At 35.5% G+C, this 13,702-nt stretch overlaps 1 protein-coding gene across 2 annotated transcripts in view; it reads left to right on the top strand.

The window, feature by feature from the left end:
- Window positions 1–13,702, top strand: part of TMEM232 (transmembrane protein 232) — a 76,533-nt gene that overhangs the window by 11,931 nt on the left and 50,900 nt on the right. Inside the window, exon 1 of one of the 2 annotated variants that reach the window (XM_015568386.1) lies at window positions 8,961–9,001. The exons of the other annotated variant lie outside the window; for it this stretch is intronic. Coding sequence (XP_015423872.1) covers window positions 8,994–9,001 — 8 coding nt within the window. The 5' untranslated portion in view covers window positions 8,961–8,993. Of the gene's footprint in view, window positions 1–8,960; window positions 9,002–13,702 lie in introns of those variants that run through there. 2 annotated transcript variants of the gene reach the window in all.

Raw genomic sequence — 13,702 nt, 5'->3', positions numbered from 1 at the left:
TACCCTTCAGGGTGGGGGTCCCTACTGGGGTGCCTGGCCAGTCTGGGTGAGGGGCTCAGGGCTGTTTTCAGGCCGACTGAAGCTCCCAACTGCTCCTTCTTTTCTTTTTTTTTTCTTTTTTTATTCTGGGCCAGCTTTAGCTCTGGCTCCAGCTCTGAGGCCCCTGCTGTTGAAAGAAGGTATCTGGTTTGTTTCGGTTCTATAATTGAAACAATGTATAACTCCAGCTCTGAGATCCCGGGCTCGGGCTCGCTGAAAGCAGGTTTCTGGGGTTTTGTTTAGCTTCTATATTTGTTACAATGTTTCTTAAACTTCAAGCTCAGAGACCGGCAAGGCAGGCGGGGAACGTTGGAGTCCTCCATCACTGAAGCAAGCAAGCTTCACGTTAGTTTCAAGCTGCCTGGCTACCGGCCGCCATCTTGACTGGCAGTTAATTTGCATATCTCGCTGATTAGCCAATGGGAAGGGTAGTGGTCATACACCAATTACCATGTTTCTCTTTTATTAGATAGGATAGTATGTGTCTAAAATTTTAAAGTGTATGTAGATGTTAATTCAAGGAAAGATAAGGGAGACTATCCTAAATAATCTATTGAATCCTTCTCTTTGAATATCTCTGGTCAGTACTTTCTGCTCATTGCACAAAAAATACAAATGCAAGTGACAAAATAATTGCAGAGAGCATACTTCCAAGGAAATTTTAGTATCTGTCTGCCTAATGGGGAAAAATTGCCAAACTAGTACATGAAGCTCTCTAAGTTCATAGACAACATCCAGTGGATGGAAGTATGGTATCCTGTATATTATATATGTATATCTATGTACACACAATAGAAATGAATTTCCATCCTTTAATGAGACATTTGCATGTATCAAAATACCAAGAAATCATGAGGGCAGATTATCACTTAGAAGCAAAAACTCAGTAACTTTCCTAGTTATTTCACAAGCTTACAGGCCTCAAAAAAATTTACTAGCCTTTCCAATTTTTAAAAAGATTTGTTAATGACATACTGATATCATTAACAATGGCACAGTGTATCTCTCCTACCAGTCTATCCAACAAAAAAGGCACAGAGATATGCACTTAAGGGATTAATTTCTCCCCATAACACTTTTAGGCCCCCTATTTACGTCACGTCCTCCATTTTCATTTAAGAAAGTAACACTCAGCCCAAACCAGACTATGTGAAAATGTTTATGCCAATGGCTGCTGTGAAACTGGAGATCTCAGAGCGAGTTCAAAATGTGCGCCTAACAGGCTTCAGGTGTTTTGCAATATAGAGCCCAGTGAGGAATATCATAACCAGGAGAAGAACGTGATGGAAGATACCATCAGGGGAAAGAGAGATGGTACAAGGATGTATAAAAACTGTGTGACACATCTGCATGCGTCCATGCATGTCTTCCTTATCTCCAAACTATACTGCTGCTGCATATCTGAACTTTGCACACTGGTTTATATATTTGGCATGTGCTTCATATGTGTCTTTTCCCCCAAAACTTTAATTTTCACATTCTAAATCCTCTTTTCATTTGGGATTTTTTTTCTTTAACCTTCCACCCTCTTTTTAAAAGGGTGCATCCACATCCAACACTAATCATGCCTTATATTTTTAATAAATTGTCATATCGATTTATCACTCTGAACAGCTTCTACTTTCAGTGCCAACTCTGTCACTGTAATATAAGATCAGTAATTGCTAAGCATTTATCATACCTGAAGTGATATGTCATTAAATTCTTGGCTTTTCATAATAGTTCACTAACCTGAGTCTTGTCGAGCTAGAACTAATGTTGAGTGGTCCCCTTTCTGTGTTTTATTTTCTACATAACACAGTCAAAGGAAAAAAGCTGTCCTTAGCATTGTAATTTTACTAAAACATTTATATAAGCAAACCGATATTGTCACACAGAAGTCTAAGCACATCTGTCTAACAAGTCAACCACCCATTAATATATGGATATTAAGCAAGAAGAGCTATTGATAAGTGTACCATAGCCTCACACCCGCCAAAAAAGTCATGTGTAGTAATTTCACTAGCTTCTGAGTGAAGCTGGTGAAGTTAGTTATTTCAGAGAGGAAGGGATAGGGAGAGAGAGAGATAGAAACATCAGTGATGAAAGAATCATTGATCTGCTGCCTCCTGCATGTCTCCTACTGAGGATTAAGCCCCCAACCTGGGCATGCGCCCTGACCATAAATCACACCATGACCACCTAGTTGATGCTCAACCACTGAGCAACACCAGCTGGGCTCACTAGCTTCTTTTATTGCTTGGCTATGTTGCAGCCAACAGTGATTTTCAGGAGTTCCTCTCTAAAGGCCAAGCATTAAAACAAATCTGACATACTCATCCTCACAGATTCCCAAATGCCTATTGGTCTTATTCCCATGATGCTTACCTACTGTCCCTGTAATAAAATATGGGAAGAAAGACAATAGACAGTGAATTCCACTGGGCATTCAGACAACCTCCATACCCAGCAGGGAGAGAAGAGCCTGTGAAGTGACACAGCCCATGGACTTAGGTGGGGCAATTACCCCACTTTGAGAACCCAGCCAGCGTTAATATTCTATATATTGGCCTCTGAGGCGTACTGGTCAAGTATGCATTGGATTAACTCAGACTGAAGACTTTCCAGGTTTATTTTCAGCATACCAATGTATCTCATCAGCGGTTGTGAAATTGTGGAGGAGGTAGGGGAGCAGTGGAAATGGCAAAAGAAGTGACAGAAACAATAACTGAACAAGTTTGGGGATCCCAAAATCTACCAGCAAGACCCTCTACTTCATATTGGAAAATCTACCGACATTTCTGTATTCATCCTACCTGTACTCAGTTATCACATAGCACTTGCTGTCACAGAATTCTAAACGTAGCTGGCCAAAGAACCAACTGTATATTAAACGTACTGATACCAAGCAGGGAAAGGTTCTGGCTAGTGAATGCATAGAAAAGAAAAACAAATGCAGAAAATAATTTACAAGTTTCCTTTTCCCTCTCTTGTTCAATTCCATATTTTACTCTGTATTTAATCTCCATGTTATGAAACTCTTCAAATACTGAATGCTAGAATATCCAGAATATCCATTAATATTACACATAAGTCCAGATAGGACTGGCCTGTAAATTCTTCCACTCCTGACTTAGTAAGCAGTCATCTTAACGCTTTAACCCTGCATTTCAGAGTTTTGTTGCCAGTAGGTCAGATCTATTCGAGAGTATGATAAAGTGACAGACCCAAGGTATTAGTAATGTGTCTGGAAAATATAAAAATATATATGATTGTTTTTTGGGGAGGATGTATACACATAAAACTACATATTTAGGAAATAATATATTTAAATAAATGGAAGCACTAAGGGAGTTTCTCAAGATGACATTTTCTCTTGTTTTCCATGGTCAGGGATGCATCTAATCCAACCATGACTCAACAGGGTTTTAATGATCAGGAATGGAAATTATTCAGTATTCATATACTCTGTTGCTGAATAAGCCTCACTGTCAGAGAGCCATTCCATATATTTTACCTTTAATTGTGACTATATGTTACTGCATGAATGAGAATTGGACAAGAAGGCAGTTAATTTGATTGATGTAGACAGATGAAGTGGGTAATTCAGACCCCTGAAACTCCCTTTAGGATCTGAATGATCCTGTTTGGCTGTCTCAGTGAGTCCCAACAGTGTGCTAATTACCATATTTCTCCTTCAGTATGTGGACAACCACCTCTAAAACTGTTTTCTCAGCCCACTGCATTTATATTTTGTTGGGGACTATAGAATTATATTCAAGTTCAAGTAGATTTTTTAAAAGTAAGTAGACTGAATATTAGGGAAAAAGAACTTTCACACAAAAAAGTACAAAAAAAATTAAAAGACAGAAACACATAACTGCTGTCACAACAACCATAATTAAGTTTGGTAAAAATAAAATTCAATTTAACACCCACTGATATCTGTAAGGTATAGTAGAAAATAAATTTCTAGACTTTATATAACTGGGACCACAAAAGATTACTATGGCTGGCAGTGTGTTGGAAGAAAAAACAGATTACTATTAGAGAGTCCCTAATGGTGAAACTATCCCAGAACAGTACACACCTTCTATGTTTTAATGATAAAGAAATTTAAGAAATTAGGTGTGCAAGCCTGATTTAGTCATGCAAGTTGTACTAATCAGGTCCCTCTCATTCTTCCTTCCCTCATTACCACTTCCCATCCCCTGCTCATATTCTGGTAGACATTTCAATGGAATAAAAAAAGGAGAATTGCTCTGTTTTCTATAATTTTGTGAATCTAAGCATGCCTGTTTGAGAACATAAGGGGTACTGAAGACCTAATGTTCCACTATGGCCACTGTGAACAATTTAAGTTAGCAGATCATGTTGCTTCCCTTCCTTTTCTATTTTTAACCGCCATGATCACTGCTAGGACTTGTTCTTGCCTAAGCGCTGGGGAGTTCACTACAACTGTGCGGAGGCCAACCAGTCAGAGTTGTCACCAGTTGCAAGAGCCATTTCCATGGAAGAGCCATAGGCGTCATTTGGTCCAATGCTCTTCTTGTATATGAGGAAAGTAAGATTTCATAAGGTCACGTAGGAGATATGGAGCAAAGATTGCAGCCTTGGATAAGAACCTAAGATTTCCTTACTCCCTATATGGTTTCATATTTGAACACCTCAAATTCTCAGAGATGTGGCAATACTCTAATAGTTGAAATAAAGTCTTTTCAAAGGGCACATTGATAGGAATTAACTAAAATTTTATTAATTTTTCTGAGCTAAAATCTTTAGGATTTCTTGTGTGAAAATTGTCTAGTCAATTTATGTAGCAAGTTTTGTGTTATTTTCAATGCTATAGCTATGCTCTCCTGTATTACAGCATTATCATCTCTTTTTAAAAGCCCAGAATTTTAATATTATAAGGAATAACTTTCCTCTACTCAAGCAGCTATTTTAAAAAGTGTGCTCAATATTTTATTTTTTTCCTGATTGGTCTTTTATAGCTTTCCGTCTCAAAGGAGACTTTTAATAAAGATAGTAAAAGGTCCACATTATAAGATGAAAAGTAGTACAAAAACAACAATGAATTAAAATGGCACTGTCTAAAGTGGCTATTATATTTAAAGATAGAATAATAGCTATTTTCATTTATAGATGCGCAATAAATCCTGTTTCATTCTCACAAGTTGCCTGATTATATACTGCCAAGATATTCAAAGGAATGCATTGCATGACTTGCAAACGACAAATGGAGAGGGAAAGAAAAAAACCCCAACACATATCAAGGATCAATTATCCAATGTTCTTATACAATTTTAAGGGTCAGTTTCTTGGGTATAGAAGATTCAAGGGAATCATTTCCCTCTAAAAAAAGTCACACAGCTCTTTCATGCATAGTCATTTGACAACAACGCAGATTAATGTTCTTAAAGCAGAAGATAAGGTGAACAAGAACATTTGCTGAGCATTCAGCAGCAAAATTTAGGGCCTGCTCTGTATTTTTGAAGTATAGGGCTCCAAGAATGGGCTTGTTGAGAAGAATAAAGATCTTGACCAAATTTGACCTGTAGAATTCAACATAGGTAAACCTGATCAAATAAGGCTTTGGGTGTATATGTCTGAAGCAAATGGGTGAAAAGTAGTATAAATTATTCAGTTTAAGTTAGTGAGGTTCACAATGACACCCATTTTATGTTGGACCCTTAGGAGCCTAATTTTCCTTTGAATTCTGGGCTTGGGTAAACAACCACTGACATTTTTTTCCTTGATGGTCCGACAAGACCCCAAATTTAACATATCCAAAGTTTAACTCAGTTCTCTCTGACCCAGACCTGCCCATTCCACTATTTTCTCAGTAAATGGAAAATTCATCTATTAACTCAGTACTTGAAACCATATTTGTCTCTATTTCACTTACATTCCATGTTCAATCACTCAATCTACCAGACAATCCTGTTGTATTTACCTTCAAAATATCTCAAAATTTTTCACCATATTCACTGTTTCAACCTGATTCAAAAAAGAAGAAAGCAAATTGTCATTTGGGACAGCACAGTTTAGCTGTGGAAGCTACACTTGCAATAATGGTAGAATTAATAGGACACTAACAATAGCTGGAATCTCTATTGTAGATCAGGCACCTCACTAAGCACTAAAGATCTAGTAAATCAGATAAATATGCTTCTCCCCTTCACATAGTTTATAATCTAAAACAGAGGTCAGACCAATCAGAAAGCAAATGAGGTAATTACAGTTTATATAAAATCCCATGAATCAAATTAACTGGGCAAAAAGATGGAAAGCAATTGATACCTTTGATACACATGAAGTCTAACTAATTTGAAAGTAGTATTAGACATGGGATGAAGAAAAGGATGATTGATGTATGAGTAGTCCTTCGAGGTTATTGCTAGCATCTTCCACTTGGTGATTATACCTTAACTCAGTTGATCCTCAAAATAACCCTATAGAATCAGTATGATTATTATTGCCTGCATTTTCTGTATCAGAATGTGATGTTCAGAGAGGTAAGAAATTGAATTAAGTTCATTTAGTTAGTACTTATGACCCAAGTCCAAATTTTCTGATTGCAAATCCCATGCGTTTTTCACTACAGGTGCGGGGGAGGGAGGGAAGAAAGTAGTTGGAGGATTCCACTTTAGACAGCCAGGAAAGATCTCAGTGATTAGGGGCAGAGACCCGCTGCAGGAGAATAAGCGTGCTTTTAAAAAAATGTAGGTAGAGGGAACAGTGAACGCAAGGCCCAGGGGAAGGGAAGAACTCGCCCTGTGTGTAACTAAAAAGGTCAGTGTGGCTGCAAGAACAGTGAGTAAGGGTAAAGTAAGAGCAGGTGACGTTGTTACTGAAGCCAGGCCTCAGGACTGTAAATCCAGATAAGGAATTCCGGTTTTATTATTGTGCAAAAGGAAGTCGTTGGAAGGTTTTAACCAGATGAAGCACAGAGCCCATTTACCTTTTAAAGAGAACAGACGTTGGTCTGAAACTGAAGGCTGAATTAAATGGACATTTCTCCTAATTCTTTTATCCCCTTTTTCAAGATTTAAAAGTGGTCTTGAAGGTTTATACTAAATGTTAACAAGTTTCTTGCTGAGACCTACCCTTCCTCAAGCACTGACTGGAATTTCAGTCTGTACCTACAGCTGCAGAAATTCCCTGGTAAATCCTTACTGGCCTGATGAGGGCAACATTTGATCAATTCATTCAATGGGGTTGGAACAATCATAAGGATTGAATGGTATTTATGAAAACAATACTGATATTTTTAAATTAAAAATCTAAAAGAGACTCTTAAAGTTGTTGCTTTATAAAATGTAGATATTTGCATATTTTTTGTTTATAAATCATACACACACACACAAACACACTTTACTAGCATAGGGAGCTTACAGCAAAAACGAATCACACATACACACTCACACATGCAAACAAGACTTAGAAAAAAATTATGTCTTAGCAAATATTTGTTTTTATACTTATGATATTTACCATCCCAGCAATGGCAATAACATCATGCACATCTGTGGTGGTCATCTCTTTTCCTGTTATCACAACATTTCAAGCAATAAACAAGGACATTTTCCATTTTGATAATGATTTTATTTCTACAGTTTATTTTATATTGCATGCACTTTTCTTATACTTTAGGCTTTCAGATTATTCTACTAGTTGTAGAAAAATTTAATACAGCTCATAAAAAACTAAACTAAACAAAACTTTACTTCCCTAAAATATTCTTGATACAGCTAGGCCTAAGCAAATTAAATATGTTAAATATAATAGATCTCTTTCATACTTCTAATAGTGCTTTCCCCCCACAACTATCTCTTGTATACTTTTCTAGTTTCAACGAGTGATTTTTGAGATGTTAGTTTACACTGTCTTAAGGGTTTTTTTCTTCTAAAGTTACTAAAAATTTCATGGAGGGCTCCTGAAGGCCCAAAAACTATTGACCCTACAAAATGAATTTTTAATGTGGGAAATTCCAGGAACCTAGCTAAGTAATGTAGGGCTGTTTGGGGTCTGGAAGGCCTTTCTTATCTTAAATTACATCTACCATGAGAACCCTCAAAATGGTCACCTATGCTGCATTCATCCTATGGCTATACCTGCCTACAATAAATTTGTCTCATGAAAAGTTATCCTATAATTTTATAATGTGGGCACTCAAAAATTTTTATCTCTGAACTTACCAAGATTAAAATTAATAAAAGTTTTATCCTCTTCCTGAAAAACAGTTTTTATCTTTGATTATACTCAAAATGTCATCATAATTTAAGGGTTGTATAACATTATCACAAAGATGAGATGTATAATAATTAATTATAACACACCTAACGAGTATTTACAGTTTCTCTCTTGCAATTCCATTTTAAACAGAAGCTAATTAATAGATGAGATGTCAGTATTTTGTCTTCAAAGAGTTTATCACTTTAGACTATGACTTATTGTTAGCTCAACTGGTTCTTCAGCATTCCTCTTTGGTGTAGCACAGTGCAATGAAGGCAGATTTTTCCCCCTATTACATTGTAAGCAGATAAAAGGTGTCCAGACCACTTATTATACCCATTTATGCTTGCAAGAGACCTGGAAACAATGGGAGCAATGTCACTTTCTTTGAAGGAAACATTTTAGTGGGATATATTGAGTATACTTATTCAAGAAATAAAATTATTGTCCCTATACAACAGGCAAATAAATGATTTGCAAACAAACCACACCATTACATATCTTGTATTTTGATGAGTTTATAAGGATTTACAAAAATGTTCAAAGTTCTTTGTATCGTGGAAGAACTGTTTATATGTCTAAAACTACATCTAAAGCTATTTATATGCCTGGAGCTATTTGTATGCCCAGAAGTATTCATATGTCCAGAACTATTTATATATCCAGAAAGCCTTGCACTTTCACAACATGATTTTTCTGAAGATTTCAGCTTCCCAAGTGGTTTTTTCAGCCCCAAGATGCAGTGGTAAGTCTGCTATCCTCAACTCCAGCCTTGACTGTATCTTACAAAGTACTTATTGTGACTATCCATTTGGTGTTATTATACCATAGTTTTTTGCCTTTTAAGGTAGAAACTTAGAGCATTGATTTTAAAACTGTTATTCTCTTCTAAGGTGTATCTTCAAAGCTACAAATTTCTCTCTAATGAGATTTTGTATTTTCATTTTAACCAAGTGCAAAATATTTTCTTATTGGACCTATAACTTCTTCTTTAAATCATGGTTCTTTATAATAATACTTTTAAATTTACAAATATGTAGGGGATATATAGCTATCATTTTTTATTCACATAAAATGTAATCCCACTATTATCAGAGGCCATACTTTGTAAAATATCAATTTTAAAAAATACAGTGATACTTTTTATGATTGAGCATTTGGTCTATATTAGTGCATGTCTGGGTGCACTTGAAAATATGCATTCTGTCCTTGTGTATAGGGTTCTATAAATGTCAAATTAGCTCACCATGGTTAAAAGAATAATAAAACTCTTCTCTCTCTTTACTAATTTTTAAACTACTTTTTAGTTGTATCTACTATAAGGTAGAGATGTAAGAATCCCCAGCTATAAGTGTAGATTTGACTATATTACCCTGTCAGAGTTAGCTTTATATTTATTGAATCTCTCCTATTAAGTACACAGTTACCCTTTAATGTTTCCTGAGAAATTGAGCCTTTTAATATTTTGAATTATGCTCTTTAATTCTGGTTAATCTCCTTTGTCTGAACATCTACCTGATCTGATATTAATATTTCCAAACTTTTTTTAATGCTTATCTTTTCATGATATGTACTTCTATATTTTCCCTACTCTTTTCCTTTAACCTTATTTGTATTTTTTAAATTTAAAATAAATCTCTTATAGATAACATATATTTAGATCTTTTTTTTAAAAAAATGAGTTTTATATTTTTTTGTCTTTTCATTGGAATCCTTTATCCACTTAAATTTAAAATTGACATGATTAAATTCAGAGCTACCAATTTTTGTTTGTTCTCTATGTTTGCATCTTTTCTCCTCTGTTTCTGCCCTTTTTGGATTAGTGTAATATGTTTTACTATTCCATTTTATATCATGTATTGGCCTTTTTGCTGCAACCCTTCTATTTTATTTTATATTAGTCAATGGTTTAAGTTATTGGAGTGTGCATCTTCAACATGTCACAGTCTCATTAGTATTATACTGCCTCATATAAAATGTAGAAACATTGTAGAGACTCTGAATTCTGGTAGAATCCTGTCAAAAGTTTTGATTTTGTCAGTGTCAGCAATTTAATTGTTGGCTCATTATCTTTAACTTGTGGAGGTTTGGTTTTCACTTTATTAAGAAGATCTGTTTCAGTTTAGCTGTTGTCTTAGGGAAAATTCTTTAATCCTGGAACATATTCTTTACTCTTCACGTATATATTTTTTTGGAATCTAATGGCCAGCTAACAGTTTGGACAAGCTGCCCAGAGCTAGCAGCATGCAAATCCTAAACTCTCTTCCCTGCCGTGGTCAACAGGTGACATTTCTGCTCAGCCCATTAGCCTTCCTGCTGCTGTTTTTCACTCTTCTCTGTAGTCTTGTGTTCAGTTCACAGGACATCCCAGGATTAAAGGTGATTCATGTACAGATTTTCAGGCTTTATTCTTTAGAGTGCCATGCTTTCTGAGATTTTCTCTATTAATTTCCAGCCATTCCAGAAGCCTTAAACTCTATTCTCTGGGACCTAAGGTGATATGCTTCAAAGTTTTTGCATGAAGGGTAGCCATTCTGAATCTGGGAAGACTGGAGTATGCCCTCAGGAGAAGTTACATAAACTTGTATATCACCCAGTTGCATTATCTTCAGTTCAACTGCCTTCAGTTTGCCTGCTTTTGGTTGCTGTCCAGTTCCATTAAGTATTTGGATTTTATCTAGTTTATGATTGTCACCTCAGGGAGGGTAATTTAAATTAGACTACTTTGTTATTCCCAGAACTGGAATTGGAAAAATGATTATTTTTTTAATATTAAAGCTCCCCTTTTGAAAAACCTGAGGAAGATTCTGAGCCTCACAGAACTTAGCAAGTCAAATGATCTAGATATGAACAAACTATGTGCAGAGAGATGAACAGCCTTTTAAAAAATCAATTTTATCATCAACTTCCGTATTCTTATGTTGAATCACATGACATGGCTATGGGACACAGTTTATTGACTAAAGCAGACATTATTGTTTTATTTTTGCTTTAATATAAAATTCATTTTATAAGTATATGATTAGGGAGTACAAAAACTTTCAGATTTGGAGATGCTCTTATATATATTCCACATAATTCTCTATGCTTAGTTCAAGAGTCTTTAACTTAAGTTTCATAGAATAGATGTGTTTAAACTGTCTTTTAGACAATGAAAGTACCCAGTCTCTTCACTTATTTTCTCTCTCCTGTTCTCATTTGCTCCAACTTGGCTTTATATGACTCTATATCCAGGAGGTGCATACTCAGATGAATTAATGCCCGCAAGCCTAGACAAATAACAGAAGTGTGCAGAGTAGGTCAGCATGGGGAAACATTAGAGAGTTCTAGAGAATGAGGAGGATTGGAGAATGCATGTATGAAGTAAAAGGTCAACCTCATCAGCTTTTGCCACATAGGGATCTAAGGGCCATTGCTGCCAGAATTCCTATAAATAGGAGGAGCTGAAAATAATTTCTATGTGAAATGTCCTGAATATTAATGCATTCTTAAATCAAATACAGTTGATTAGTGTCTTAGTCAGTTTGGGGTGCTATAGTGGAATACCATAGACTGGGTGGCTTAAACAACAAACATTTATTTCTCATAGTTCAGGAGGCTGGGAAGTCCAAGATCAAGGTGGTGGCAGATTTGGTGTCTAGTGAGGGCTGCTTCCTGGATCGTAGCCAGCCACCTTCTGGCTGCATCCTCACGTGGTAGAAGGGGGATGGGAGCTCTGTGGGGTCTCTTTTATATGAACACAAATCCCATTCTTGAGTGCTCTGTCCTTATGACCAACAACCTCCCAAAGGTCCCATCTCCAAATTCCATCACATTGGGGATTAGGTTTCAACATATGAACTTTGGAGAAACAAACATTCTGTCTATAGCAAGTAGTGTACAGAGTCTCTGTCTCTTCAATTGCTCCCTTGATTCCACTGTTGGCTCTTCTTGCATTTCTCATTCTCCCTCACTCACTTAGAATACTCCCTCATGCAAATCCGGGTTTTCTACGCTCAGTTTCAAGTTTTACATTCCCATAAAGCTGCTGAGAGTCATTCAGTCTTAGTTGTCCATCTTCCCCTTCTGTGAAATCTGTAAAATTGTATATATCTTAATTTTATTGCCTTTCACACTGTGTATTCAATTCTCAGCATCTTTATTTCACCTATAGGGTTTCAATTTTCTTTTATTGGTATTAATACATAAGGCTTTTTAAAGTGTGAGGGAAGGTGAAACTGTAGGAATATTATTGACTTACAGGAGATCATAGATGTATCCTACCCAAACCCTTTATTTGAGAGATGAGGACACAAAAGTTCAATAAGTTAAATGATAACCATTGATCAATCAGAAAGCTAATGGCCACATCTCAGGAATTCAAACCTCCTCTCTGTTTATCTTTCCACGAGACAACAGTACTCACGGATTTAGGCCACGGTAATTTTCCATTCAATATCAAAAGTTTCTACCTCTTTGTTTTTTCTTCTTTCTGGAGTAGTTGAGTAAAATAAAATTATATTCTTTGAAGCCAAAAAGATAAAATAAAATATCTTTCCCTGAAATTGGGAGTATTTTATGACCTCATTCAATGGGGAATTTTGTAATGGGGAAGATTCTGAGTCAGCCAAACTCTGTTGTTTCCAAAATTTTGATTTAATTGCACCTATTTCCCTTTACAGACAAGGAGGTGTCCTAGTTGTTAAAGAACAGAATTTGTCCTCTCATCTGAGCTATCTATTCTCTTATAGATTCTTAAGCAGAAATACATTTTAAGAAAACTGTAGCTTTACTCTAATAGATACATATACTACTCTAGTATGCATTTGCCTTTTGAACATAGTCATTGTGCCACACGATGGCATCCTAAATCAATTTCTATCATGAAACACTGAAATAAAAACATAAGGCTTTGCATGTCTGAAACAAATGCTTTTCTAATACAAAAATCTAGATGAGTAATGTTATTCATGAGATTCAATTCATTAAAATTATTTGCTACTTCTTTGTTTACAGCCTGCTATAAAAAGTAGCAACTCTTTTTATGAAATAAAACTGCAGTCACTATCATTTTGAATTGCCAAAGAGCTTAAGTATTATATACCACAATTAACTTTAATATAGTCACCTAATTTTTAGCACATGAACAATGGAATCTTCCTATAATGAACTGTCAAATGACTATAAAGGTTTAAACAAAACCTGCAAGTTTCCATAGTTTTTTTGAGAGTAAAACTTTTTGTTGTAATTTTGTGATTTAAATGCAATTTTACTAAGAAATCATAAAATTATATTATAAAATACTATATCTATCTTGAAAAATAATATAGAAACGGTAAACTTCTCTATGAATAAAATGTTTAAGTCAATTGTATTTTTGTCCCTATTATACTTTTAGCTCAGTGGTTCTTTAACTAGGAAAGGAAGAATTCATGTTTGTTTGTTTTTTATTCAATAGGTATTTATT

Source organism: Myotis davidii, unplaced genomic scaffold, assembly GCF_000327345.1.
Source record: "Myotis davidii unplaced genomic scaffold, ASM32734v1 scaffold812, whole genome shotgun sequence".
NCBI lineage: Eukaryota > Metazoa > Chordata > Mammalia > Chiroptera > Vespertilionidae > Myotis > Myotis davidii.
This window is presented reverse-complemented; position numbering and strand designations above follow the sequence as displayed.